This window comes from Phasianus colchicus, chromosome 6 (assembly GCF_987193195.1).
Source record: "Phasianus colchicus chromosome 6, bPhaCol1.hap1.1, whole genome shotgun sequence".
Taxonomy (NCBI): domain Eukaryota; kingdom Metazoa; phylum Chordata; class Aves; order Galliformes; family Phasianidae; genus Phasianus; species Phasianus colchicus.
Window position 1 is genome coordinate 48,786,169 of NC_143441.1, and position 25,723 is coordinate 48,811,891.

Sequence of the window (25,723 nt, forward strand, 5' to 3'; positions counted from 1 at the left end):
CCTACCCCACCATGCCCACATCCCTCTGTGCCACATCTCCATGGTTCTGGAGATGTTCATGGTTTACCTCTAGGGACGGTGAATCCACCACCTCCCTGGGCAGCCTGTGCCACTGCATTACCACTATTTCTGAGAAGAAATTGTGCCTAATATCCAACCTGAACCTACACTGGCACAACTTAATGCCATCACCTCTCATCCTATCGCTGTTACCTGGGAGCAGAGGCTGACCCCCACCTCAGCACAGTCTCCTCTCAGGCAGCTGTAAGCAGCACTGAGGTCTCCCCTGAGCCTCCTATTCTCCACACTGAACAACCCCAGCTCCCTCAGCTGCTCCCATCACACTTGTGCTCCAGACCCCTCACAGCTCCTGCTGACACAACCAGGATGCCGCTGGCCTTATGGCCACCCCCAGCTCCTTCACTCTGCCCTAAGCCCGCAGCGACGCATGGGGCTGTTGTGAGCGACGTGCAGGACCCGGCACTTAGCCGTGCCGAACGACATACAAGAGCCCTCAGCCCAGCACAGACCCCTTTGCAGGGCTCCCCCACCCTCAGGACGCTTTCCTCCCGCTCGGTGTCAGCTCGGCGCCCGCCCCCATCGGCGCTGGGGAAGGACGAGGGCGGGAGCGCGGGGCGGTGCGGGCGGACAAGATGGCGGCGGCGCAGCCGGGCGGCGGGGCGGCGAGGCGGGTGCGGGCGGTGCTGGGGCACCTGTCGGGCACGGGCGCCGTGAGGGCCGTCCCGTGTGGGAGCCGCGCCGCGGCCTCTAGCCCCGAGGATGTGGTGGTGGTGCACGGACGGAGGACGGCCATCGGCCGGGCCAAGCGAGGAGGCTTCAAGGTACGGCGAGGATCGCGCAGCTCGAGGGGCGGCGTTCGGGGTCACCTCACGCTGCGACCCCGTGAGCTGAGGAGGGCAGGCGGCGGCGGGGCGGTTATCGGTGCTCGCCGCGCGCTGCTGATGCCGTGTGCTTGTAGGACACCACGCCCGATGAGCTGCTGTCTGCTGCCATGACGGCTGTCCTGCAGGACGTCCGCCTGCGGCCTGAGGCGCTGGGAGATATCTGCGTTGGTGAGCGATGGGCGCTGTGTGGGGATGGCCTTTGGGATGCCTCTGCCCGCTGGGGACCGTGGGGGCACAAAGGGATGAACACAAAGGGATGTGTACCGTTACAACATCAGGACGTCTGACTGTCCCGTCGAGGGGTTGGGCTCCGTCCTGGTGTCCTGTGGCACCCGACAACCGACGTGGTGATGTTAACATCCCTTCAGCATCCCTCCGTGTAGCAGGGCAGTGCAACCACTGACCGGGCCCATGTCTTTGCACCCAGGAAACGTGCTGCAGCCGGGAGCTGGAGCTTTGATTGCGAGAGTTGCACAATTCCTAAGGTAAACTCTCACCTCGTCGAGGTTCCTTCTCGGGTCTTGGCCACGGAGCAGCACTGGGTCAGAGGCTGCGATGAGGCAAATCACCTTTTGCCCACAAATCAGACTTTTATCGAGCGTTTGGAGAGCACTGTGCAAAGAGGCATTCCCTTGCATGCATACATTGCTAACCTATCAGGAGCAGCAGCTGGCGTGGGGAGCAGGACCTGCTTACAGAGCAGTTTCTGAAGGTAGACCTGGGGGAATTGGCACAGAGCTGCTTGCAAATCAAGTTTGGAAATCATCGATGAACTTTGCTTTCTCTTGGTGCAGGACCAAATAGGTCAACAAATGCATAATGGGATGTGTCTTGAGCGTGAGGGTTAAAGTTTAATCAGGTGGCTTAATGTTCTCTTGAGGGGTTTGTTTTGTTGTGTGCTTTGCAGTGCTGAGTCTTTATCTTGTGTTCTAGTGGTATCCCAGAGACGGTGCCTTGCTCGAGTGTGAACCGGCAGTGCTCCTCTGGGTTACAGGCCATTATCAATATAGCTGGTAAGTGCATGGAGTATTATGGGCTCTCAGGCTAGAGTCCCACCCCAAGTGCTTATGTATCCCGTTGATTTGTCCTCCAATCTCTCCAAGCAGTAAAAACAGCCATAATATCTTCTGCTGTTAGGAGTTATCAGTGGATTGCTGATGGAATGCCTTTATATCCCTGCAAAGCTGAGTTTACCGTTCCAGATGTGACTTGGTCTCCTGAAGATGAGATCTGCCATACATTCCACATCTAGAAGGGTCAGTCCTGGCCTCGCCACAGTATCATAGAAGCAGTGAAGGGGCCTTTAAAGACCATCTAGTCTAGCTCCTCTGCAATGGACACAGACTTCTGCAGCTCCATCAGGGACATTTACATCTAGATTCAAGTCAGGCTGTGGTTGGTCTTCAACCACATCACCTCTTGACATGGCAGCCAGGAACATGGAGGGAATGCCCCATTCAGGTGTAGGGGATGTCAGCTTTTCCAGATCCACAGCCAAACTCAAAGTGCTTTTGCTCTTGATGATAATAAGAGTGTGCACTTCTGTTACAGGTGGCATCCGAAATGGGTCGTATGACATTGGCATGGCCTGTGGGTAAGAATAACTTTTCATGGCATTTGCATAAGCTTCCTGAAAGTAGTGCTATGTTTTTCTGCTCATGTATGAGGAGTTAGAGATCCCTTCTAAGTAGATCTATGTTCTTCCCAGGAAAGAGATGCTGTCCTTCAGAGAATGGATCTCTGAAAGTCACCTGGTCCAACTTCTGCTCAAGGATATCTTGCATTTTCCAGGGACATTTTCTTCATGGCTTGCTCTTTGTTAATGTATTTATGTGGCACAGAGTAGAATTCAAACTCTCTTCCCATTTTAGGCTTCATGATCTGGGTTGACTGTACAAGAGCTTGCTAGTCTAAGCAGTGGCTTTACATTTAGACAGTAATATTGGGTGTTTTCAATCTGCTCACTCACTTGTAGGTCAAAGACCATGGGATCCGTGTCTGAAATTCTTTGTGTTGCAAAATGCGAATGGCACAACTCATTCAAGTCTCTTTGTTGTGGGTTGCATAATACTTCGTGTTGTTATGCTGCCAGTGGGTTTTTAAGCTGTACCTGGCCTTTTCCTGGCTATCATGGAATCACTGAATCACTAAGATTGGAGAAGACCTCTAAGGTCATCTATACCAACCATCCACCTACCAACCACCAATATTGCTCACTAAACCATGTCTGAAGTCCCACATTTCCATGTTTCTTGAACACCTCTGGGGGTGGTGACTCAAGCACCTCCTTGTGCCAGTGCCTGACCACTCTTTTGGGTGAGTTTTTCCTAATACCCAACCAAACTTGCCTGGCATATCTTAAGGCCATTCCCTCTCATCCCGTTGCTGTTATGTGGGAGAAGAGGCCAACCCTCACCTCACCATAGTCTCCTTTCAGGCAGTTATAGAACCTTGGGTTTCTCATCACATCTGAGGACAAGTGCCAGGATGGTCAGCAATTCCTTCCTTGCTGTAGAACATGAGAAATCAACTGTTGACACTGATGTTGTATTATATAACAAAACAAAGATTAATTTAGTCTGTTTTAGTTTTGTGCTAATTGTATATTATTGCTTGAAGAACTTCTGCCTTGGACAGTTTTTACAGACTGGTTGTGTTTCTATAGGGAGATAGGGAAGAATGTTGAGTAACTGAGTTTTGATGGGTCACAAATGGGCAAACATTAGAAATGGAAGCAGCGGTAGTAACTTCTACTCTTTCCTGTGTTTAGTGTGGAAACAATGTCCCTCAGAAGTGGAAATAATCCTGGTGATATCAGTTCCAGCATGATGGAAAACAGCAAAGCTCGTGATTGCCTTATTCCTATGGGGTAGGTGCCAAGCAGTTCCACGTTGAGAAGTCTGCAGCTAGCTTCGAGATTGAAGCCACTGCCTGTAGCTTGGGTTGCTCTGGCAGAAGCCAACTGCAGCATCATTGGTTGTGTCATTGGATTCTTTTTGCTGATGTTGTTTTCCCCAGAATAACCTCAGAAAATGTGGCAGAGAAGTTTGGAATTTCCCGAAAGAAGCAGGATGCTTTTGCCTTGGCTTCCCAACAGAAGTAAGTGCCTTCTATTTTACTTCTTTTACCTTTTGGTTAAGGAACAAAGATAGAAAAACAGATTAAAAAAACCCAACAACAACAAAACATTGCTCCTCCCATAAGTAGTTAAGTACAGACTTCATCTTGGCTTTCAAAATTTGATGCCATGGAATCATTAGGGTTGGGAAAGACCATTGAGATCATCAAGTCAAACCATCTCGTGTCCAGGGTGGTGTGCTAAGGAAGCCAGAGCTGCACTGGATATACAAGTTTGAGCACTGAGTGCACCTGTATTTATTAGAATTTAAAGGATACAGCTGTCATGGGGTTTCATAGTATTCTCATAGCGGCTTTGGCTCAGTGTCATTTTAAACTGAACATGAGTGCTGCAACAGAAGGAATCTTTCCTAAGAGGAAATATTTGAAAGCAGCTGTTTGTAGAGAACTGCTGAGCTGATATGAGTGGCTTCTCTGTGCTGCAGGTGTTTGGCTTCAAGTGAGCCCAATTCTGCCTCCTGTAACCTTTCTCTTAGGTTAAGCCATTGCCAAAGTAAGCAGACTCCTGGAGTCCCTGGGGCTTGTAGTGGTAGGTGAGACATTAAAGCTGGTGGCAACAAAGAGTTAATCTGACTTTCAGAATCCTGTTCGAGCATCGCTCCGGTCCAATTATTTATCTAATACAGGAAACCACTACTCAGGCCAGTTAACCTTTAAATTCTGGCCCTGCTTCTAAGGAACTTGGCATGCCAGGCTTTCTCATTGACATTGAACTGATAGCACAAAAGGGTATGTGAACATGATCCTCTCCTCTCACCTGAGGAAGGACCAGTTTTCTGGCCTTTGGCTCAGGATGTCTGTGAGCTTACTGAGCTGTCCTTCAGCTCTTACTCCCCCTTATTTGGAAATATTAAATAGTTACATTTTATGAATTCACACTGAAAGGTGATCTAGCTTAGAAGTTATTTTAACCTTCTGTGCTTTTCTTTTAACAGAGCAGCAAAAGCTCAGCAGATGGGACTGTTTAAAGCTGAGATTGTTCCAGTGAAGACCACTGTTCTAGATAACGAGGGCAACCAGAAGACCATCACTGTGCACCAAGATGAAGGGGTCAGGCCCTCTACGACCCTGGAAGGTTTAGCAAAGCTGAAGCCTGCCTTCAAGGAGAATGGCAGCACTACAGCAGGTCAGCTCTGTTGTTAAATTGCTGTCGTTCCCCTGGCCTGTCTGCCTTCCCATACAGCGTGCTCAGGCAGAGGAGGTGCTGATAGATTTCTTCCAACAGGTAACGCCAGCCAGGTCAGCGATGGAGCGGCTGCCGTCCTGCTGGCAAAGCGCTCCAAAGCCACACAGCTGGGGTTGCCCATCCTGGGAGTGCTCAGGTCCTTTGCTGTGGTTGGAGTCCCCCCTGACGTGATGGGCATAGGGCCAGCCTATGCCATCCCTGTTGCTGTGCAGAAGGCGGGTAAGGAACTGTTCATCACTCACACAATGTTCAGCACAGGGCTAAGCCAGATTCTGTGACTGAAATCTGAGGTGATTTTGCTAGCAGCTATCAGCCAGAGAAAAAGCTTACATTCAGAACCTTACATGAGATCCTAGGATCATTATAATACTATTAATTTTGGAGTTACCGTCATTTGCTCACTTTTGAGAAGCTCAGGGTTAAATCCCTGCACACTCACAACGAACTGTTAACATGTGGCATGTGATTTAGTGTTCACAGTGCTGTTTTCACTTAGTGCTTTTTTCACTTAGCATACCTAGAGTGTGTGTGTGGTTTGCTTGTTTGTTTCTGGTTTTCTTTACAGTTTTGGCATCTGACCCGTGGAATAGGCTTTCCTCAGGGTTCTTACCATACTCACAAGGTTAAATAGCTCGTGATTATTGTTGTATCTCCCTGTCATCACTGTGGTTGCAGGCTTGGCTGTACTGTCATCTTTCTGTCTCAAAATACCCTTTGATATTTAACCTCTGTGCAAAGAAATCAAATTTAATTGGAATCTTTTCAAACTCAGGATACCATGAACTGTGATGTTTTGCAGTCTTTAGATACTGTTATACATAAACATGCATGTGAACATAGACACCCCACGGGGAACCAGGGTCCTCTTCTTTTGCTGTTAGTGGAGTAGAAGTAGAATTCATAAACGAAGACTTTGAGTTATTCCCTTTGATGCAAGTGATAAGGCAAAAATGTCTTCTAAATCTTTACTTTTCTGAACTGTAGGTCTGACTCTGAATGACATTGACATATATGAAATAAATGAAGCCTTTGCAAGCCAGGTGAGTGATCATCATCACTTTGAGTCATTATGTTGTTTTGAAACGTTATCTTTCACTTTGGTCTCAAAATTTGAGCTTGTTCCACATATTACATTTCTCTGGCCAAATGTTAAGAACACGTACAGGCTGCTTTCATTTTCTTTTAAGTAAAAATAAGCAGGGCATTGTCTATATAGCTTAGGATTGATTAAAAAAAATAATTAGCTCTCCACAAAGCGTGGAGAGTGCGAACCTTACGGTTGTATCCTTACACCAACTTGGGAAGTTGCTGTTTCACAAGGGCTGTGATTTGTAACAGGGTGATGTCAGTGTGTTGCAATTTGAGCATCCTTAATGAAATGAAGAAACTTCACTTGTGTGTCTTCCACAAAAATGTGCCTTGCCTGTTGAAAGTCCATGGGCTCATTTGAGATGGAGTTGATAGGCTTAGCTTGCTTCATGTGCTCTGGCTTTGTAACATAGTTCCCTGCTTTCCAGGGTCTAGCTGATGCCAGGCCACTAAAACCTAACTGCTTAATACTAAAATCCTTTCAAAGCAGCTGACACAACAGTGTGGATTTTATGTCAAAGAAAACATAATCGAGCTAAGTTCATTTTGAGCACAGATCTTTGGAAGCACCTAGACCTGCCTAGGACTGTCAGCCCAGCTCTTTGTGTATGGAGGAGATCACCAGTCTGCTCTGCAGCCCTCTGAGCTCTCTGCTGCAGGAGAGCTGAGAACTAACAGGTGAGAGCATCTCTATGAAACAATCCCCTGTCATTACAGGCTGTGTACTGCGTTGAGAAGCTGGGCATTCCTATGGAGAAGGTCAACCCCCTGGGAGGAGCAATAGCACTGGGGCACCCACTGGGCTGCACTGGCGCTCGTCAAGTTGTCACTTTGCTCAACGAATTGAAGCGTAGAGGGAAAAGGTGAGCACCAAACAACAGTGTTGGCCTTCAGTGTATCTGAAGGTAATTTAGGCATAACATTGGTTCAGGTTTTGCTCTCCTCCCATCCCTTTGATAGGTTTGAACATGGAGTTAGAATTTTATGGTGACACACTGGAGAGCAGTGGATAACTGAAAGTTACTGGATTTCTTTTCCTGCCAGGTGGTACAAGCCTGATTTTTATCCTTATTCCCTGTGTTCTTTCATTTCAGAGCATATGGTGTTGTATCAATGTGCATTGGAACTGGCATGGGAGCTGCAGCAGTATTTGAGTATCCAGGGAACTGAACTCCAGCATACTGACAGCCCAACACAGCAACTCATTCTCTGCCTTCTCCAGTACTAGCAATGATTTGCACTGTGAAATCAAGTGGATTCAGGTTTTTGTTACTAGATCTACAAATGTCAGGCACAAAGTGTGAAGTAGAATGAATCATACGAGTCTGATGTGCAAGTGGGAGAATGAAAACCAGCACTTGCTTCAGAGCTGAAAAGCAACCTAACATGAGAGAAGGAATGAGTTCAGCTGAAGTTCAAATATAGGCCCTACGGTGATGATTACTAATGAATACTTCTAATCTAATTCATCCCTTTATTCTGTGAATATTATCAGAGTGTAGTTCATTGTACCCTTTCTTTGTATGACACATCTAAAACTGCTTCTCAAAATGAAAATGTCATTGCAGAGGAAATGGCTTTCCTAGGGTTTTCTTGAAGAATTCACCATCTTGCAGGAGGTCTGGCAAGGCTTGTTTTGAAAGCAGGGCAAAGACTTCACATTTCCTTGATAACCAACTACACCTTCCCAATCTGTTGTAACTTGGCTAATGTCTTAAAGCCTCCATATGCTGCAAGATGTACTTCAGCTTTGTATATTTTTATTTCTCTTAAACCACGCTGCTCTCAGACGTCCAGTGGGGCAAAGTGGAAAGGGCCGGAAAGTCATTTACAGGAGCAAGGTAGAAACAAGCTGTTGGGGTGCCTTAATACAAAGGTGCTGAAGAATTGAATAGAAACTAGGAGTTTGAAAGTGGCCATTCCAGCTTTTACAATATATTTCTGTGAGCTTCTATGACTAACTTAGAAGACAAGTTTAGGCCTAATGAGTTATTCTTTATATGAAGCAGATTTCAGCACTACATGAACTTTGGCAACATCTCAGTATGTCAGTGCTAATGCTGATTTCATCTTGTAAAATCTTAAATTATCTGTTCTTCTTGGGAACAAAAAGATCACTGAAATTCTCAGCTAATGGACTGAAAAAGAAATGCAGTAATCATCTTTGACACATTAGAAAGTTTAAATTTGTAACAGACTGAGGTTCTTTGTCCTGGATCTTGTTTTTGCACTTAATAATACGATTGGTGTCCTGCAATATGTTTGTATCTTTTTTATTTTGATTGCTATTTGAAGGTCAGGACGAGCTAGAGCCATTTGATATTCCTACATTCTGTTCCTGCACCCAGTCTCACCCAACAGCCTCGTATATATTTAAAGCTCAAAGATGGAATTATTTAGGGGGGTAGAGAGGCAGTAGTAGCTTCAGGGTCTTCTGTGCACACTAAGGTTACTTCCTACTTACAAAGTAAGTTCTGCTTTATAGCAGGCAGAAGGGAGATACCATCTTCTGTTCTCTTCCAGTGTGGATTGCAGCCCCTTCCTCCCCTCACGCAATGGGAGTAGAAAACCTCAGAAGTGGGAGTTTCAGTGACCTTTAGCTAAAGTAATATGAAAAACATCTGAAGAGATGTCTAAGTAAATGGGAACCATGGGGGAGGAAGGAATTAAAAGGCAGAAGGGTTTTTCTTTCCAAAGCTGAAGGGGCTCTTCTCAGTACCCAAGCATGATGAAACATAGAGGAGGCTGTGAGAAGTTAAGTTGGCTCTGTGGCTTTGCTCATATTCATGGAAGGTGCTGAGAAAACAGCCCAGGAATGCTGTCCTGTTCCCTAATTCTTGTCAAACAATGTTCCCTCCCCCAAAAAAGGGCAAAACCATCTTTTTAAAGCAGTAGTTTCAAGTGTAATTTGCAGCATATTTTGCTATACAACACTGCTTTGGCCTAACAGTTAGCATGGTTGGCTTGCAATTTAAAACACCATTTGCAGAACCTGGCCCTGCTGGTAATGATAAGCTTATTACAGCAGTACAAGTACAGGATAGGATTATGACTTTTCAAAGTACCATCAGTGGGTATTTTTCTCCTCATAACTTTTTATTCTGCTAAAATTTCAGTCCATGTATAACAGCTGAAATGAATGAAAGTACAGGCTCAGCTTACACTGTTTTTGCAGCTGATTTTTTACCTTGACATTTGTCCCTCATTGTCTTGCTTAAATCAATACATGTCTTCGTACTTCCCATCATATGTCCCTTGTCCCCTGATCTGTAGCTTGCAAGGCTTCTCTCCCAGGATCCCAGTAACTGTCAGGATTGTTTCATATTCAGTGTCACTCCTAAAATGGAGAGGGGGAAGACATTAACTGTTACAGCTGGAGCCCTCTCTGTGTTTCAGAATGAGATTAGTTTTCTTACAGAAGAAAAGGGAGATGCTGTAAGGAATGAACTGTTCCTCATCACTAACACTTTTAACAGTGTGGGATAGGGATCTGGCTTCAGGTTCATGTCCTCTGGCTACATAGGGAGTGTTTTAAACAATGCTAGTCTCTACCTCACAAAGATATTGGGTTATTGGTTTCATCACTGAAAGAGGAACTTGATTGTATTCCTAGCTGTGAAAGTCAATTTGAGTTAAAGAAATTACATGAAGCTTTCCTGAGGGGTTAGCATTGTTTGGGAGCAAATGCATGCACTGCTTTGATGTGATAACACCTTCCTGTGACAGACAAGTTTGAAAAGCTTATCCCTTGTCTTACTGGAGTTGACAGTCAACTAAGTCCAGGTTGTAAATGAAAATCAAAAAGCTCCCAGCAGGAGTACTTCGAGCACTTGTGCCAAGTGGAAATCTTACAGCAGAGTCTGCTTAAGGCTAGTGTTAACCAACCACATTGAGATAATCCATCTGAAGGAGTTCTTGTCTTCTCAGAGATTGCCATAGTAAAGGCCTGCCTCTGTTTGTCCTGCCAGTACAAAATTCCCCTGCATGAAGACCACTCGTTACAATCACCTCACATGTAATTATTTACTAATGTCATTCTGGTTCTGAGCTCTTCTGTGCTATTATTATGGGCCAGGGCCAAGCAGGTGGGCTGGCTGCTATACAGAAAGGTCTGTGATTTCTGGTAGGTGCAGCAGCATGCCTGAAACAATCTGTTGGCAGGCAAAATTAAGTGCTTCAGGCAGACAAAAGGAACTGCCAAACAATTTAAGTAGTAGAGAATCTGAGGAGGTCTCTGGTCCAAGACGTGCTCAGAGCAAAGCCAGCTTAACAGCAGCTGCTCCAGTCCTCATCCCAAAGATTCCAATAGCTCCAGCAATGGAGGGCTCAGAGCACAACCCAGAGCACCTGAGATTACACAAATAACTCACCTGTAATTTGCTTTGTCAGCAGCATTCAGAGTTCACTGACAACATTCCAATAAGATGTCCATAAATGTAATTAGAACAATATCAGATATTTACAAGAGAGTTATTTGCATCTACTCTCTTCTGCTCTTTGCTTTTATCTGCCTGCAGTTTATGTTATCTTTGTTGTAAGGAAAACCTTTGCACTACAGACAACTGGATTGCATTGATTTATTTTTTCCACCAAACATCAACATGATTTGGTCTATTCAGCCCAAACATTGCACCAGACTAAATGAGAGTAAAATGAACTGTATCTTTCCAGGAGAATTTGCATTTTGCTCTGTTTGCTCATTAGGAGCTATTTGGAAGTGCAGGAATTGAAAAAGTTCCTTTTAGAGCACCTAAACTGAAATGAAGGATCCTTGAGAGTGGCTGCAAGACTTTGCTCTTTCAGGCAAAACAAGTAGGTGTCTTACTGGAATTTTGAACTACTCTGGACACATTTCTCCCTTTGTCCTTGCAAGGGGCTGGATGCACACAGGAATTAACTGTTGTATCAGCCTCTGCACTGAACTACAGGCCTGAGATTTGTTCTCCATTGAAGATATTACCCTACAGGTAGGGATTTAATCCAGTCATACAGTATGTTATACCAACTGTTGTTACAGCATGTCTGAAATTTGGGGTGAGAAGTCTAAAAGAAATCCTGTATGAGGAAGCAGCACAGGGAATGAGGTTATATGGAGAAAGCACCATCTGGAAGCACAGGATTAGCATCAGAAGCTGGTAACACAAGCACAGAGCAGCACTCCTCTCTGCTCTCAGTGACTTCTCACAGTGTAAGTCTGGGCTTCTTAGGGACTAAGGACAGGGTTTCAGTTTTGCTGATTGTACCTTGCAGTAAAGGTGATCTGCAACATGTCTTTGGTAGGTTGCTCCCCTTCACGTGCCTCCAGGATGCCGTTAGCAGGGGAGACAGAAAATACTTCCAGATCATTGTGCCCTTCTTGTTGATCTGCAATGAAGAAGGCAAATAGCAGACAATGCAACACAAAAGCTCTTATGTAGGTTTGTAGAGCATATAGCACTAAAAACAGTACGCCTCCTTGCCTGCCAACTAATCAATACATCACTTCTTGCACTGTCACAGGTTTTCTATGCAAGTGGCCAGTTTCAATTTTCATCCTTTAATCAAGGGCAGTGATCAATATCCTCTGTGTCTGAATAATCAGGCCCTGCTCTTCCCTCCTTTGAAGTCCATCTGTTGTTAATCCCATTAGGCACAAATTCAAACAGCTCTCATGAGGAGCTGCTGCTCCTTGTTGCCTCCTGGGATTGTAGTATAAATGAACGTATCCCACTGACAGTGGGGGCTGTGATTTGATCTACTGGTTAAACCTGGAGTAAAGGCTGAAATCAGCAGGGATATATGCTCATGTAAAAACAAAACAACAACAATCCCACATAAGTGAGAACAGAAACAGACCTGGTATGTTGGGAGTGAACACCATCATCTCATATCAGCTATTGATATTGAATACATGCAGTCTTTAAAAAAAAAGAAAAAGCAGACAAAGAAACAACATAGCAAGGAGATCCCACTGCACAACCCAAATACCTAGCAAAGCAGTCCAGTAACTTCTACAGCCACTCCTGTTACACAGGAAGACATGTTCAGTCTTGGTCTGTGCAACAAAGCAGGTCTTGAAATCAACCATGTTGCAAGACAGCTCCAGAACTGGAACAGTAAGGTATGCAGTCACTGGGACCAGCTACAAAAGAGAGAAAAGGGAAAGAAAACAACAGGACACCTTATTTTTGTATCATAGAATCAGAATCCCAAGTTGGAAGGGATCCCCAAGGATCGTTTTGTATCTACTACAGCTGGGTTGTTTTTACCTCAAGCACTACATCAGCAATACTTACATTCTGTGCTCTTTTGCCATTGAGTCTATTTCCCATTCTACAGCTTTGTGTGAATTAAATTGTTGCTGGTTTTACTATTTTAGGGCAGGTTTTCAAATGAGATGCTGTGGTCTTAACAAAGTAACACAGTTCTGATTTGTTTTTAGATGCTGTGGGGATGCAGACATGACAACATTTTGTCATCCCTGAGGACTGTATACAGCCCACTGTGAGTCATTCAGTTTGTGCACATTGCCCAAGAATATTAAGTTGACTGTATCTTAGATATGGTGCTTGGATCTTACAGCTCAGTCCTCAGAAGTACGTGGTGTGAAAAACAGTGCCTGCAGCTGATGGTTCTGGGGGCTTTATGGCTTTGCATCTAGAAGAGATCAGTTCTTTAAACACAGGTGGGCTGTGACCACTCCACGTGAGCTGGACAGATGGGATTTTCAAGACTTGGGTGCTGCACGAGGCAGCTCTTGGTGACTGAAAGATGCTGATGAAACACGGCCCCTTCTGAGGGCCCATAGCAGTCCGCCTCATCATAGAATCATAGAATGGCCTGTGTTGAAAAGGACCACAATGCTCATCTAGTTTCAATTCCCCTGCTATGTGCAGGGTAGCCAACCAGCAGATCAGACTGCCCAGAGCCACATCCAGCTTGGCCTTGGCCTGGCTGCAGGGTGCTTACCTGCCTGCTGTGGTTACTATATTCAATGATCAGATTCTGACTGAACTTCAGCTTCCTCTCTCCACTCTCAAACTGGAGCACTTGAAATCCAGGAAGTATTTGGGTGTCTGGCAAATGCTGATACATCAGCGACTCCAGGGTCGTGGGGAATGACACTTTCACCTGTGGGAAGAGGAATTCAGATGGCTGTCACATAAGACAGCACCACGTGCAGGAAATCCAAAGTAAACAGTGCCCAAAGGCCTGAATGCACATTTTCCCATGGGAATACAAAGGTGTCGTGCCAGCAACCAAACTCCCACAGGAATAAAGTATTTTAATGGACATTAAAGAAAAAAGAAACACAGCTATTTCCTATGAAAACAGTACAAAGTGTAAAGGTAGAAGTTGAACAGTTAATTGTTGAACCATGATGGAGAAACGTTCTCTAGGAAGACAAATGTGTTCAATTCCTGAGCTTACAAATACCACTTTCCCAAAGATGTCTAAAAAATGTTACGTCTTCTTTCTTCTGACATATGCAGAATTAAGACTGGTGTGCCTCTAAGTCAGGGTGAGCTCTGGAAATGAGAACCATGCTTCAAAATGCAGCTGAGGGTCATTCATTTCTTGCACCATAGGTAATTCCTGAATCCAGGACTTTGCTTCCTTTAATGTCACCATGTACACCCCAAGCTAATCTTTTTTTTTCCCTCTCTTTGCACTGTCTGCATCTAATTTAAGGAAATGAGAGAATGTAGATTTGGAAGTATTTTAATTAGTTCAGCATGCATTTGGCTATTGATTTAGGTGAGGTTCAGAAACCACGCAGGGTTTTCTGCAACACAACAGAATCAGAATTGATGAGAAAAGCACAGCGAGGCCACAGTGGAAAAATACTGTGTACCTGCAATATAGCAGGCTAAATTGCCATAATTAGCATTTGCTAACACCACTATTTCCCCTGACACTGAAAGACTTCTAGACTGGTTGTTTTTCTTGTGGTTCATCTGGGCTACGCTAACACACCAATTACTAAGCTATCTATTCTGGCAGAGGATTATTATTTTTGAGCCTACCAGCATGTTTTGCTGTGGGTAAAGCACAAGTTGTGGTTGCTGTTCTGTTTCTTCCTTCTCGTTGTGGGATGTTTTGGTGCCCTTCTTGAGATCTGTGCTGGTCAGGCTGAAGGGTGCAGACAGAAAGAGCCTGAAGTACAGAGGAACCTTAGTGCAGTTGGTGAGCTTCAGACTCTGAGTCAGTACTGAAGCTGTCAAAACCTGGTAGAGACATGATTCAGAAGGGTTAGTTTCAGTTCCCTTGAGAGCTCTGTGCTTACAGCAGCACCAGGAATCTGAAGGACTCTGCCCCAAAGAAGCCCAATGTTTTCAAAATTTCTTGAGGAAGTACCCCAAATACAAATAATGTCAGAAGGTGAAAGTCTACAGATGACAAAGGGTGCAGGAATTGACCACACTGTTCTAAGTTTCATTCTCTTATCAGACTTTTAAATCTTAAAAATAATTATTTTTAAAAAAGGGAAAAAGAGAGAGGGACATGAAATAGGAATTATCTGAGCTCTGCTTTCCTGGCTGTTACATACTCGTATTCCTTTTGGTTTACATATTTTGTTATGTGCAGCGCTGAAGATTGCAGCATGCTGATAGTGGTGATAAAGATGCATTTTAAAAAGCACGTGGGTATAACCGTGCATATTGCCAGCAGTACAAAGCAGCTGAACACATCTGTGCACGAGGTACTTACTCCTAACAGAGGTTGGTCAGGTATGAGGTCGCTTGCCATAGAATAAAACACCATTCCTCCATCATGATCCATGTCCACTTTTAACCTGAGTGTAAAGAATGGGAACTGGTCAGGGCCCTTCCCTGCAGGCTGGTTTATACTGTGAGTGCCCCTGCTGTCAGTGTGATGGCACTTACACTGCTTGCCTTACAGAAGCTCGCATGTCAATCCGTAACGGCACAGCATCGTAACCACGTCTGCGATGGACTTTGCCAGGAACTGTCTTTGCAAGCTGACAACACAATGGAAACAGAAATGATGTATAAATGACAGCACTAAAACATGAAAGCCTGCTTTCAGCCTAAGGAGCCGTTACTCAAAATGGGATTCTGCTTGGGAAGGCATTGTCTGGTTGTAAGACATGCTGGCAACATGCAAGGAACAGCAAAAATGCAGCAATAATTGGACAGAATAACTGTGTTTAATACACATACAGGCAATACTTCCTCCAGGAGAAAGGAATGCTAGGGATGTTTCTATTAAATATTTAGTTACAATTCATTCATCATACCTTGCACTGTTGCAGTGATTCGTGTCAGAGAATCTGAGGGTAAATCATAAAACTCTGTTCAAGCCTCACATCAGCCTGCAGGCTGCATTTGCAAGTTTGGAAAGAGGAAGTTTCCCAGAGGAGAGCTATGCTGTCTGGATTCACACAGGAATGAAGACACAGAGCCAGGAATGGAACCCCACAGCCCTGAGTCTCAGTCCCATTGTTCACTTTTGTTATCAATAAAACCTGATGCTCTGATAGCAATTCAGATCCTGGACTTTTGTCTGGGAGCTGCTGCAGCAGCCAGCGTAGGAAGACAGTGACATTCCTACCCCAGAATGCTTTCAAACTAGAAGGCAAATGCAGCAAATGAGCCCTAATTAAGGAAGGATGCACGGGGCTGCAGGTGAAGGACTGTTTTTACACAGTGGTCAGGTATACAAAGGCTGGACTCAAAATTACAGAAAGGGAAATTATTACTTTCGAGTCATCTTCAGCCTTGCTGCAGCACTCAGTTTACCTCGTCATCCAGGCTCATGAATCCCAGCAGAAACCCTTCACACCGCACTTCAGTCACGGGCTCTGGGAGGACATGGGGGGTGAAGGAGATGCAAACGGAGCTGCTGCCACCTCCCGGAATCACCTGTAACGAGAGCTGCCTGTTTTGCAGTGCAGGCAGCTGTCTGGGATTGCACAAGCATCCCAGTGCTCCAGCTGAGTTGTACAAGCAGCTGGAAATCTTCTGGGGATGCTCAGGGCACGCACTGAGATGTCAGCATGTGGCAACAAAACAGGTTTAATTATTTCAGCTGCAAGTATCAGTGCAGACACTCTTTAACATCAACAGAGTTAAAGTACAGCCAGAGAACGTCTCCCCTGAGCATGCAGATGTAGATACACACCTGTTTGTTTTTGAAGGCACTTCTGCCCAGTTCTTCCCACCCTCACCCCATGGCTAACTGAGCTGATTCTCACATAGCTGAAGGCATTCACACACCTGTTCTGAATGTTTACAAGCTGGGCTGAGTATTTTACAGTTCTTTTTGCTCCCTCCTGACTATTTTTTCCTTTACATGACAGCACAGAATGTAACCAAATGCATTAACCAGCTACAGTAGATTTTTAGTGATGTATGGGTTGCAGAGGTTCTGTTTCCCTTAGGTGCATTAGGCAGGTAATGACTAAAACCTGTTTTAAGTGCTGTGCAGAAGCAACCAGCCCAATTTCATGTTTGGCCCTGCTGGACCTGGATTCTAAAGAAAGAGCACAAGGATTGCTGAGCTGACTGCATTTGCCTGCTCAGAGCACTGAGAAGAAGTTCTGCCTGAGGCCCAGCAGGGACAGAGCAAAGGGAACAGAGCAAAGCATACCAGGGAATTGGTATTTCTGCCACATCCCACAGCACTGCAGGTCTGTGCATGGTGGTCAGACACGGTCTGACATGGACCTGAGCCAGGCCTGGGCAGCTGCACTGCTCAGCACCTGAGCTAACAGACCTTCCTGGAGCAATAGTGGAAAGGGGGAGAGTATCTCTCCACAGTTTTATCTTATTTCTAAGGAAGAGTGGCCCCTATTTGCAGCGGTTACTTCTGATGTATGGTGTGTTGTAGCTGTTTATCCAGAAGAGCAAAGCATCCTCCTTCTCCTTTGCCCCTCCTATCCGCCAAGAAACACACTAAGTCTAAGCACAAAGAAAATGTATGGCTTACTATCTGTCTTGGAGTGATGGAGTAAGGGTTGTCAGCAGGAACCCCTTCATGAGGCCGTAGAAGCACAGAGACAATTTTCTGCCTTGTAGGTTCTTCAGTGATTATTCCTTCCTCTTCACACTCTGTGTTTGAAGACTGCAGGGACAAAAGGGTGGGGAATAGTTAAAACCATTACGTTGCAAAGGAGGAATGTAAGCGATGTGTACAGGAACGTAAGTGATGTGTACAGAGAACTAACTGTCCATAAGTATGGCCAGCTTCAGTTTCATTCTTTCTGGCATGAAAACTGACCACATGGATGTGTCCTGGACACAAATTTTTTCTTGCATAGGTTTGCTCTCCTAAATCTGTCCCCAGACTGCTGGGAAAACATGCATGCTTGGGTCCTGTTCAGCAAAGAGAAACATTCAACCACAACATCTTGGGTCCATTACATAAATCGGCACTTTAGGACAACAACTCTCCCTTGTTGCACGTGGAAGGTAGGAGGTGTATTCAAAACAACTCTGCTTTCTGAGCTGAAACAGAGAAAAGATGCTTTTCATATGTTTTCTGTAAAGCTTTTGCTCGATCCTGCATACCACCTTCCCCATCACTCCCAGTCCTTTGAAGCATTAAGTCTCCATATTATAATCAAATTTTACACGTAATAATCTGTTATAACACAGTGACATCTGACAGTACCAGAGCTAGTTTGGCACTAGGACAAATACCTCCAAACAGTAACTGTCATTTGAACTTCTCAGGTTATATTCTGCTCCCTGACTACAGCACATAAAGCACCCATGAGAAAAGTAGACCAAATTGAAGAGTTTGGGCTATCTTAACAATTCTATGTTAACAAAACATTGTTTATCAATGACAGTCTTTAAAAAGTATCTGACCAACTTCTCTAAGAACTTTAAGAGAAGCTGAAGTCCTGTTTGCTTATAACACATTCTAGAAACCGATTGCTGATACCTACAGCCACCTACTGATATATTGCTTTTTGACTGTGAGAGAAGCTGACATTTCATAATTCAACTCTTAGTTAAATGTTGTCTGTCATTGTTTTCAACCTTTCGTGCCAAGAAACCCATCATGTATCTCAGCAGCAGTATAAAAAACAGACTAACAGCTGACCTCATCTGTGGTTTGCAAAGCTGGATGAATGCTTCCACAGGGAATGAGGGGCTGATCCAATCCTAACACAATCTCTGAGTTGCTACCAGTTGATGCAGTCTCGTTTTTTGCCATGTCCTTAGGAGGAAAAGGGTCTCCAAAGAACATCAGCAGGTCCACCAGCTTTTTATCATCTTCCTCTTGGTTGTAAGTTTCCCAATCCAGGCGAATGTCTGAATGGAAAAGCAGAAAGGGCAGTTACTGCTGGTCATTCAGAAGACTCATAGCTTAACTGGTCCTGGAGAACCACATCAAGTAAAGAATTGTTGTCTTGCAACTGGATTTGTATTAGAGCACATCTTAAGCTTTGTCATGTTAGCTATAAACCAACTAAATTGAAAGCACACATGCACATGTGCCATGCATATGGGTAATAAAGCACTTGGCCACTCTCTAGGTCCCAAACAATACTTCCATTAACATTAAAATTAATGATGGGCATTTTGTTAAGTAAATGTCTTTGGTGATATTCAGGAAAAATTAGAAAAAAAATTAAGATGAATGACCATTGCTTTGAAGAGCTTAATGAGGAAATAAGAAGGCCAGGTAACACTTAACAACACCGGCTGTTCTATTTTTATTGCTACAAGGAGTGCAATGCAAGTGTTGGTGCTTGCTGTACCAAAATTATTATTACCAAAGGGAGTTGGATTGTTGAGTCGGACACTTCGAAAGACAGGACGCCCTCCAGAGACATGAGTGCCAAACCTGAGGGGGAAACCCACTGTTAGAACATGCAGAAAACAAGTGAATGTCTGAAAAAACTTTAATTAAAGATTAATTTATAAGTGGGAAGTATACAGCTGTGGTGGCAGCCTGTTGAGAGTGGCTGTTGGGTAAGGTGTGGCTGAAAACTGCCAAATACAACATTATTTTCTTTAATCAATATCTTTCTTGCAGTGTTCTTAGTTGTCTCAGACGTTTCAAGGGTGAACGTGTGAAGTCAGCTTTTGTGAAATACATTGGTAGCAGTGGCAAGAGCTTCAACCATACTTTGCCCTCATTTAACTGAGCCTGCATTTGTCCATGATCCATATGGACAGGGAGAAATGTACTGTGGACGATGAGGAAAACTGCCACTGTGTACCAATTTCCTCCCCACTGAATCAATAATGCTGGCATGAATAAACTTTCATGACTGGAAATCCAGAACAGTGATTGATGGTAAGCATGGGAAAACCTGGATGCAGATTCTTTTCTAATTATTCTGGCAGAGACAAATGCATTGGTGTTATAGAAGCACATACTGTCCTTTGACAGTCACTGTGCTGACTTCCTCATTACATCACAAGAAGATGGGAACAGGAGTAAATGTTGGCTATGGTCCAGTGGTATTTAATGGTTCTGACTTCTCTGTCAGTAGTTTGGGCTGTACCTGATTGTAGGTCGCTGTGTTTGTGGTCCTGTCATCTGCAGGAAGATCGGGCAGCCCTTCACAGTAATTTGCATAGGAATTAATGTAGGTGGTAGGTCTCCCACCTGTTAAAAATGATTATTGTTTTTGCCATTAGAATCAAGATATAACTAGTATCTGAGTTTCAAAATTACATTTTGAGAACTGTTTCCGATTTTTTATGTGTTTTGAATGATATGTTTTGAAAGCACCCAATTCACATTCTAAAGAACAGCTTTTCTCAGCAGGAGAGTGCAATAGCTCCCATGTTAGTTAACTTCCCTGCCTTTCCATACAACACAATGTACTGTATTGGTAGAGCAGAGTAGCACACTGGTCAGTTTCCAAGCAGATCCATCAGGCTGCTCCAGTCACTTCAAAGACACACGGAGGCTGTGGATGCCCCATCCCTGCAGGCATTCAAGGCCAGGCTGGATGTGGCTCTGGGCAGCCTGGTCTGCTGGTTGGTGACCCTGCACATAGCAGGGGGGTTGAAACTAGATGAGCATTGTGGTCCTTTTCAACCCAGGCCATTCTCTGGTTCTATGGAAGACTCCCAATGGATAGACATGTTACCCCAAAACCAAACCAAGCTCTGCAAGAGCAAGCTGTTCCTCCTTGCATGCTGTCAGAGCTAGCAGCATCTGCCCTGAATTCTTACAGAAATCCTACTAAGTGGAAAATGTGCATTTAACAGAAAGGAATCTGGGAAATACAATTGGTGTCAAATCTGCCATAGCAGTATTTCACTTGAAACCAAGCCCCACCTACCTTACAGACAAGATCATCACTGTACTCTCCCCACATGTTGTTGTAAGCTGTTATTTCTATGATTAGCTGCTGGAAGGCTTGCAGAGTTCCTGAGGAAGGTTGTATATGGAAAGCTACTCCCTTCCCATGAGACAGCATCACTGCTGCAAACTCTAAAAGGAGCACAGCAAAAAAGCATTTGATAAATTCTGAGGAAATGGAACAATGTTAGTCTTTCAGAGAAAACACAGGAGCAGATTATTAGATAGTGTCAATCAGGCTAACTTCAATGGCTTCAGAAAAACTGGGATGGTTTACACAGCCGATACTTATAACACTTCAGTTCCCTTTTGCAGTGGGTTTTAATCTGCTGGGTTTTTTTCCTTTTGTTTTTATGAGTCAGTTCTTGCAGAGATTATTTCATAGATGGACCGCCTTCAGACAACCTGTTCCAGGACACTGTGAGATGTGCAAGGCAGTGATTGGTTAAATGAAAACACACCCTCAACTTTAGAAAAATAAGCTGGAATTTGTGCTAACTGGTTATCATTCTATTGGCAGCTGCCTGTTTACATCTGTGTGCTGTTCAAGACAAAGAATGTGAATTATAAAGAGCAGAGAGGTTTTCCACATTCTGAATTACCCTGCCTTCCAAATCAATAGGCTTCCATGGAATCTGTCAGAACAGCATTTTCCCAATCTTAAGGACTTATTCAACAGCTGAAAAGCTTTGTCTTTCTAACAGATGCTAAACACTATGGCAAGCTACCAATGTATCCAAGTTTTATTTTGGATACACAAGACACATCCACATTTCATGGCATTTTGCTCTCACTTCCCCCCTTCCCTGGGTCCCTTGTGGCTCTCAGTATCATTGTTTTCACGACAAAGCATCAGAAATGATGGATGTGCTGGGGGGTAGCTTTCCTACGCTGGGGAAATAATATATTAAGGGGTTTGAAGGAGGAAAACTACAATGGTATCAGAAGACTGACCAGGAATGAAACAGCCAAATGTTACACATCCATACTCTGTGCTGGGAATGAACTATGAGCAGAACCACCCATCTTTTGGGGTGAAAAAAAAGAAAGAAGAGTGACCTAATGCTTAAGCAATGTGGAGTTTTGAACTCAAGAATGAAGTGAGGAGCTACATTATTTAATGGTGTCGATGTAGCCAAGTACTCCAACAACAAAACTATGTTCCTGACTGGCACTTTCAGTGCTGCACACGGAAGTCAGTTGAGTTTTGCCTTCACTCCACAGGGGGGATTATCATTGTACCTGACTGTGCTCTTCTGGCTGCATGTTTTGTGATGGGCCCTCTCCTTTTCATCAGGTAGCCCGATGAGCTTGAAAAGAAAAACATCAAAACATCATAACACTTCTGTGAAATGAGCATGTTTCTGCTTACATAACATCTCTAGCTGACTCCTATATTAGTTGCCATTATAACTTAAAGAAGGACTACCTACTCAGTATTTTTGGAAAGTAACATCCTTAAGAGTGAATTAACTGAAGAGTTGCAAGGCTCTTGTACAACCCAACATAACAGAGCCTTGGCAGGTGTGCAAAGCAGCCTATGCCCACCAACAGTGGTGACAACAGTGGTGTTTTGCTACTTGTACTGGCTACATGAGAGAATCATCAAGGTTGGAAAAGACCTCCAAGATGATCCAGTCCAACTGTCCATCTGTCACCAATAGTTCCCACTAAACCGTGTCCCTCAGTACCACGTCTAAATGTTTCTCCAACTTTTGTCTTTGCTTTCCAAGCTATGAGTTCCTGCAGGAAATCTTTTCTTCAAATTTCATCACCACAGTTAAAGAGCTTAAAAACAAGAACCAAAAAACCCAAATGCTATAACATTGCAGAAAGTGCATCTTGCAGCAGAGGAAATAGCATGCTGTCCTGATTTGTTTTAATCCAGATCTCCATTAGTATTTGAGGCATTGGGCAGAAAGGCAAGACTTACAGGCAGATAGATTGCTCTGGAGTAGGTGAAGAGCCAGTGAAATACACAGCTTCTAGTCTGAACGGTGCACTGATTGCAGTGTGATTGGTAAGAATCAGCTGGCGCTTCACTGTGTCTTTCAATGCAACTTCAGATCCAAAGTCCAAAAGAAGATCACGTGGGCTTTGTAACATTTTTCTTTCATCGCTATCAGAAAAAAAGTAAGTATGACAGCATCAGTCCAGTTTTCTTATGCCACAGATGACTTGAATAGATTTAAAATGTACAGTATACAATGTGCTTGTGAAATCCAGTGTAAAATGACCAAGCAGTTGAGTTTTTGTCATCAGTATTTACTGCTTTACATTTTTTCACTTCTAAACTTGTAAGGATTTATTCAGGGTAGAAAGTTGATCATGTATGATGTGTAAATCTACCAAATTAAAGCCATTTTTACTTATATGAAAACATATAAAGATGAGCATATTTCAAAAGAGAGTAATCATGCCACATATAAAAAATAAATCACTCAGATATACCAAGTCAAAGAGAGGTCTACTGTCCTTTGATACTGTGTTCAATGGTGCAGTAAGAAAACATAATGGCTCAACATACTGGATCTTGGTAATTCAGTAGAAACTGAACGTGCACATTTTTGGCATCACAGAAGACAGCTGTTCCTCACGTATTATGAACTGCAGGGGCCCCATGCTTTGGTTAATAGTGACAAAGGTAGTTTTCCTGCTCTTTACACACCAGAAGAATCAGGACAACAGGAAGACTGCAAGATCCAGAAGCAAAAGACCAGCCAAAACACGAACATGAGTTTTACTTGCATGCAGTTCATTTCACACCAATTCATTATTCATCCATTCATTCAAATTGTTTATTTAATTTGTTTCAGCTCATCGTTCAAGGCCAGGTTGGATGGGGTACTGGGCAGCCTGGTCTGGTATTAAATGTGGAAGTTGGTGGTGGGAGGGTTGGAGCTTTATGATCCTTGAGGTCCCTTCCCACCTGGGTCATTCTACAACTCTGTTTTTTTTTCCCAGTTAATCTGGAGGCCCAAGATATAAAAAGATGTTAGGTCCTGTAGAGTGGGACTGCAAAACCACATACTGCACACACAAGCTGGAACGTTTCGTTTGGAAATTGAGTTTGGCTGTGTCATTGTGACCTGCCTTAAGGCTTGGTGCTATGGAGATGTCATCCAGTTTCTGAGAAGATGGCACCTGGCCAAGAGGTATGTAACTTACAGAGTTTAACATCTTCAATCTACTCTTAAAAGACTGTTGGTTTTGGTGGTATAAAGCTGATCTACATTATATCTGGCTACAATAAAACTGCAGAGCTTTGCACTTCTCATGACATTCTTTAGATGTTTTTAATACCATCACACACTTTGGTATAATTGAGTATTCTACAGATAGACTAGAGCTTTGTATCTATTAGAATTGTTCCATAAAAAGAAACAGAATCATAGAATGGTTCATCTTCCATGATTTTAATAATGCCTTGATTTACCTGGCATCTCCACCTTCACAGGGTACTGAGTAGGTGACATGCAATCCTTTTACTTCTCCAGAAATGCTCAGAAGGAGGGGTTCAGTCATGTCTTCTATGCTACAGGAAAGGGCAAGGCCTTTCAGCTCACCCTGATAGGAGAAGAATCAGATTTACTTGTGAATGGAGTACAGATCACAGAGGACAGGCAGCTTCATTAAGAAATCCAATTAGGAAATGCATTTAACCTCACTGGAACAGATCTACAATAGAATACTGCAAAGTGTTATTGAATTGCTTTAAATGTACTACCTGCAAACAGATTTGCTAAGAAGGAAGAAACAAGGTACAATTTTGTGTCTGTTTAATCTCTTTACATCCATATCTGTAAGCCTAACATTGCTCCATTGGTGATTTCTGACAAGCTTTCTGTATTGGAAATTTTGAAGCTCTAAGCATAGTTACCTCTAAAGCAAAGCAATTTCAGATATATTGTATGCAAAAAAGAGCATCACATTTTGTATATGGAAACCTGTTCCCTTGTCAGGTGAAGTTGAGGTGAAGATGACAGAACTACTCTTTTGATAAGCACCAGTTTTTAAACTTACTGTGATGTTAGCTGTCAGCTCTATGCAGAATTCTTTTTCTTCATTTGGGCTTAAAATGCCACTGGCTGGAGTGATGGTGGTAGAGCAGAAAGCTGCCTGACTTCCAACGAGCTGCTGAGCAGAAGGGACAAGCACTCAGTTAATCTGTTGTTTCAATAACTCTCGAGTCTTTCAGATTTTCCTCTTCTGATGTTACAGGGCTATAAAAACAGTTATTCTAAGGTTCAGGATACTTTCCTTTAGCAATACATAGAGCTTGCTGAGATGAGGTTTGCTTTGCAATTCTCCTATGGCTGCTAAGATTCTCTTACCTCATTTCAAGTGACTTCAGGTGCTCAACTGAGCAACCTGTACTGATTGGGAGCAGAGTTGTTGAATGCTCTTTCCCAGTCACAAGCCTTCCCAGGGCTGTCAGCCTACCTGATATTGGAACAGATTCCTCAAGGTGCCTCAGGTCTCTCCAGCTAACTACAGAGAAGGCCTATAGAGACAATTTTGCCTGTATGACTGACATGAGCTCAGAGGTTCACTTCAGTTGCTCAAACACAAACACCAGGTGCTATGCACAGTGCTGTGGGTATCCTTCCAGGCTCCAGCTATTCCAAAGGGTTTTCCCATGGGTCCATCATCATCTACATACACTGGCAGTTCCTCAGGCATGCGAGGACATCTCAGATGGCACTGAATGCTTTTACATAGGCAACTGAGCTAAGTCTTGAATGTCAGAGTGGATCTGAATGACTGAGGCACTGATAGTATGACTTACAGGTTAAGCTACCTCAGCATATATGTAGTGGGTGTCAAAACTACCACTATAGCCAACTTCAGTACATTCTAGAGGTCATTCTGCATACTAAAGCAGGTGTCAATTTCAGAGTGAGCTGAATAGTTCTCTGGATTCCACTGACAGTATGAACACATTAGGATTCATTTACCTAAACACAGGTCCATAGAGTAGCGGTTGGCCAGCATGGCAGGACTTACAAGAGACCACATTTCCTAAGTGACACCTGGAGGTCACAAAGAACATTCTACAGCACTCAGAATGACTCTAGATAGCTATATTCTGGTAACTGACTTCCTGCTCAGATTTTCCATCACTGAA

At 43.8% G+C, this 25,723-nt stretch overlaps 2 protein-coding genes across 3 annotated transcripts in view; one reads left to right on the forward strand and one right to left on the reverse strand.

Moving 5' to 3' along the window:
- The first annotated feature begins 616 nt into the window (after positions 1 to 616).
- Positions 617 to 9,196, forward strand: ACAA1 (acetyl-CoA acyltransferase 1). Its single transcript, XM_031607819.2, has 12 exons — positions 617 to 842; positions 980 to 1,073; positions 1,333 to 1,390; positions 1,839 to 1,918; positions 2,457 to 2,499; positions 3,676 to 3,774; positions 3,924 to 4,004; positions 4,979 to 5,169; positions 5,269 to 5,448; positions 6,214 to 6,269; positions 7,036 to 7,181; positions 7,413 to 9,196. Exons 1-12 carry the CDS (start codon positions 654 to 656, stop codon positions 7,486 to 7,488), a joined length of 1,293 nt encoding a protein of 430 aa, XP_031463679.2. The 5' UTR covers positions 617 to 653; the 3' UTR covers positions 7,489 to 9,196.
- A 10-nt stretch (positions 9,197 to 9,206) lies between these two features.
- The window catches only part of DLEC1 (DLEC1 cilia and flagella associated protein), a 37,225-nt gene continuing 20,708 nt past the window's right edge, over positions 9,207 to 25,723 (reverse strand). Inside the window, exons 22-38 of one of the 2 annotated variants that reach the window (XM_031607817.2) lie at positions 24,619 to 24,729; positions 24,032 to 24,162; positions 22,529 to 22,714; positions 21,838 to 21,905; positions 20,576 to 20,727; positions 19,787 to 19,890; positions 19,049 to 19,119; positions 18,373 to 18,584; positions 17,251 to 17,385; positions 16,062 to 16,184; positions 15,186 to 15,280; positions 15,010 to 15,094; positions 14,325 to 14,525; positions 13,267 to 13,428; positions 12,286 to 12,439; positions 11,562 to 11,682; positions 9,207 to 9,655 (exon numbers count right to left, since the gene is read on the reverse strand). In XM_031607817.2, the coding sequence (XP_031463677.2) occupies positions 9,538 to 9,655; positions 11,562 to 11,682; positions 12,286 to 12,439; positions 13,267 to 13,428; positions 14,325 to 14,525; positions 15,010 to 15,094; positions 15,186 to 15,280; positions 16,062 to 16,184; positions 17,251 to 17,385; positions 18,373 to 18,584; positions 19,049 to 19,119; positions 19,787 to 19,890; positions 20,576 to 20,727; positions 21,838 to 21,905; positions 22,529 to 22,714; positions 24,032 to 24,162; positions 24,619 to 24,729 (2,229 nt within the window). In that variant the 3' untranslated portion in view covers positions 9,207 to 9,537. Of the gene's footprint in view, positions 9,656 to 11,561; positions 11,683 to 12,285; positions 12,440 to 13,266; positions 13,429 to 14,324; positions 14,526 to 15,009; positions 15,095 to 15,185; positions 15,281 to 16,061; positions 16,185 to 17,250; positions 17,386 to 18,372; positions 18,585 to 19,048; positions 19,120 to 19,786; positions 19,891 to 20,575; positions 20,728 to 21,837; positions 21,906 to 22,528; positions 22,715 to 24,031; positions 24,163 to 24,618; positions 24,733 to 25,723 lie in introns of both variants that reach the window. The other variant, XM_031607816.2, reaches the window with a different exon arrangement.

Coding starts and splice junctions, on each gene's coding strand:
- ACAA1 (XM_031607819.2), top strand. CDS start 654: ATGGCGGCGGCGCAGCCGGGCGGCGGGGCGGCGAGGCGGGTGCGGGCG. Junction 843..979: donor CCAAGCGAGGAGGCTTCAAG/GTACGGCGAGGA, acceptor GTGTGCTTGTAG/GACACCACGCCCGATGAGCT. Junction 1,391..1,838: donor AGAGTTGCACAATTCCTAAG/GTAAACTCTCAC, acceptor CTTGTGTTCTAG/TGGTATCCCAGAGACGGTGC.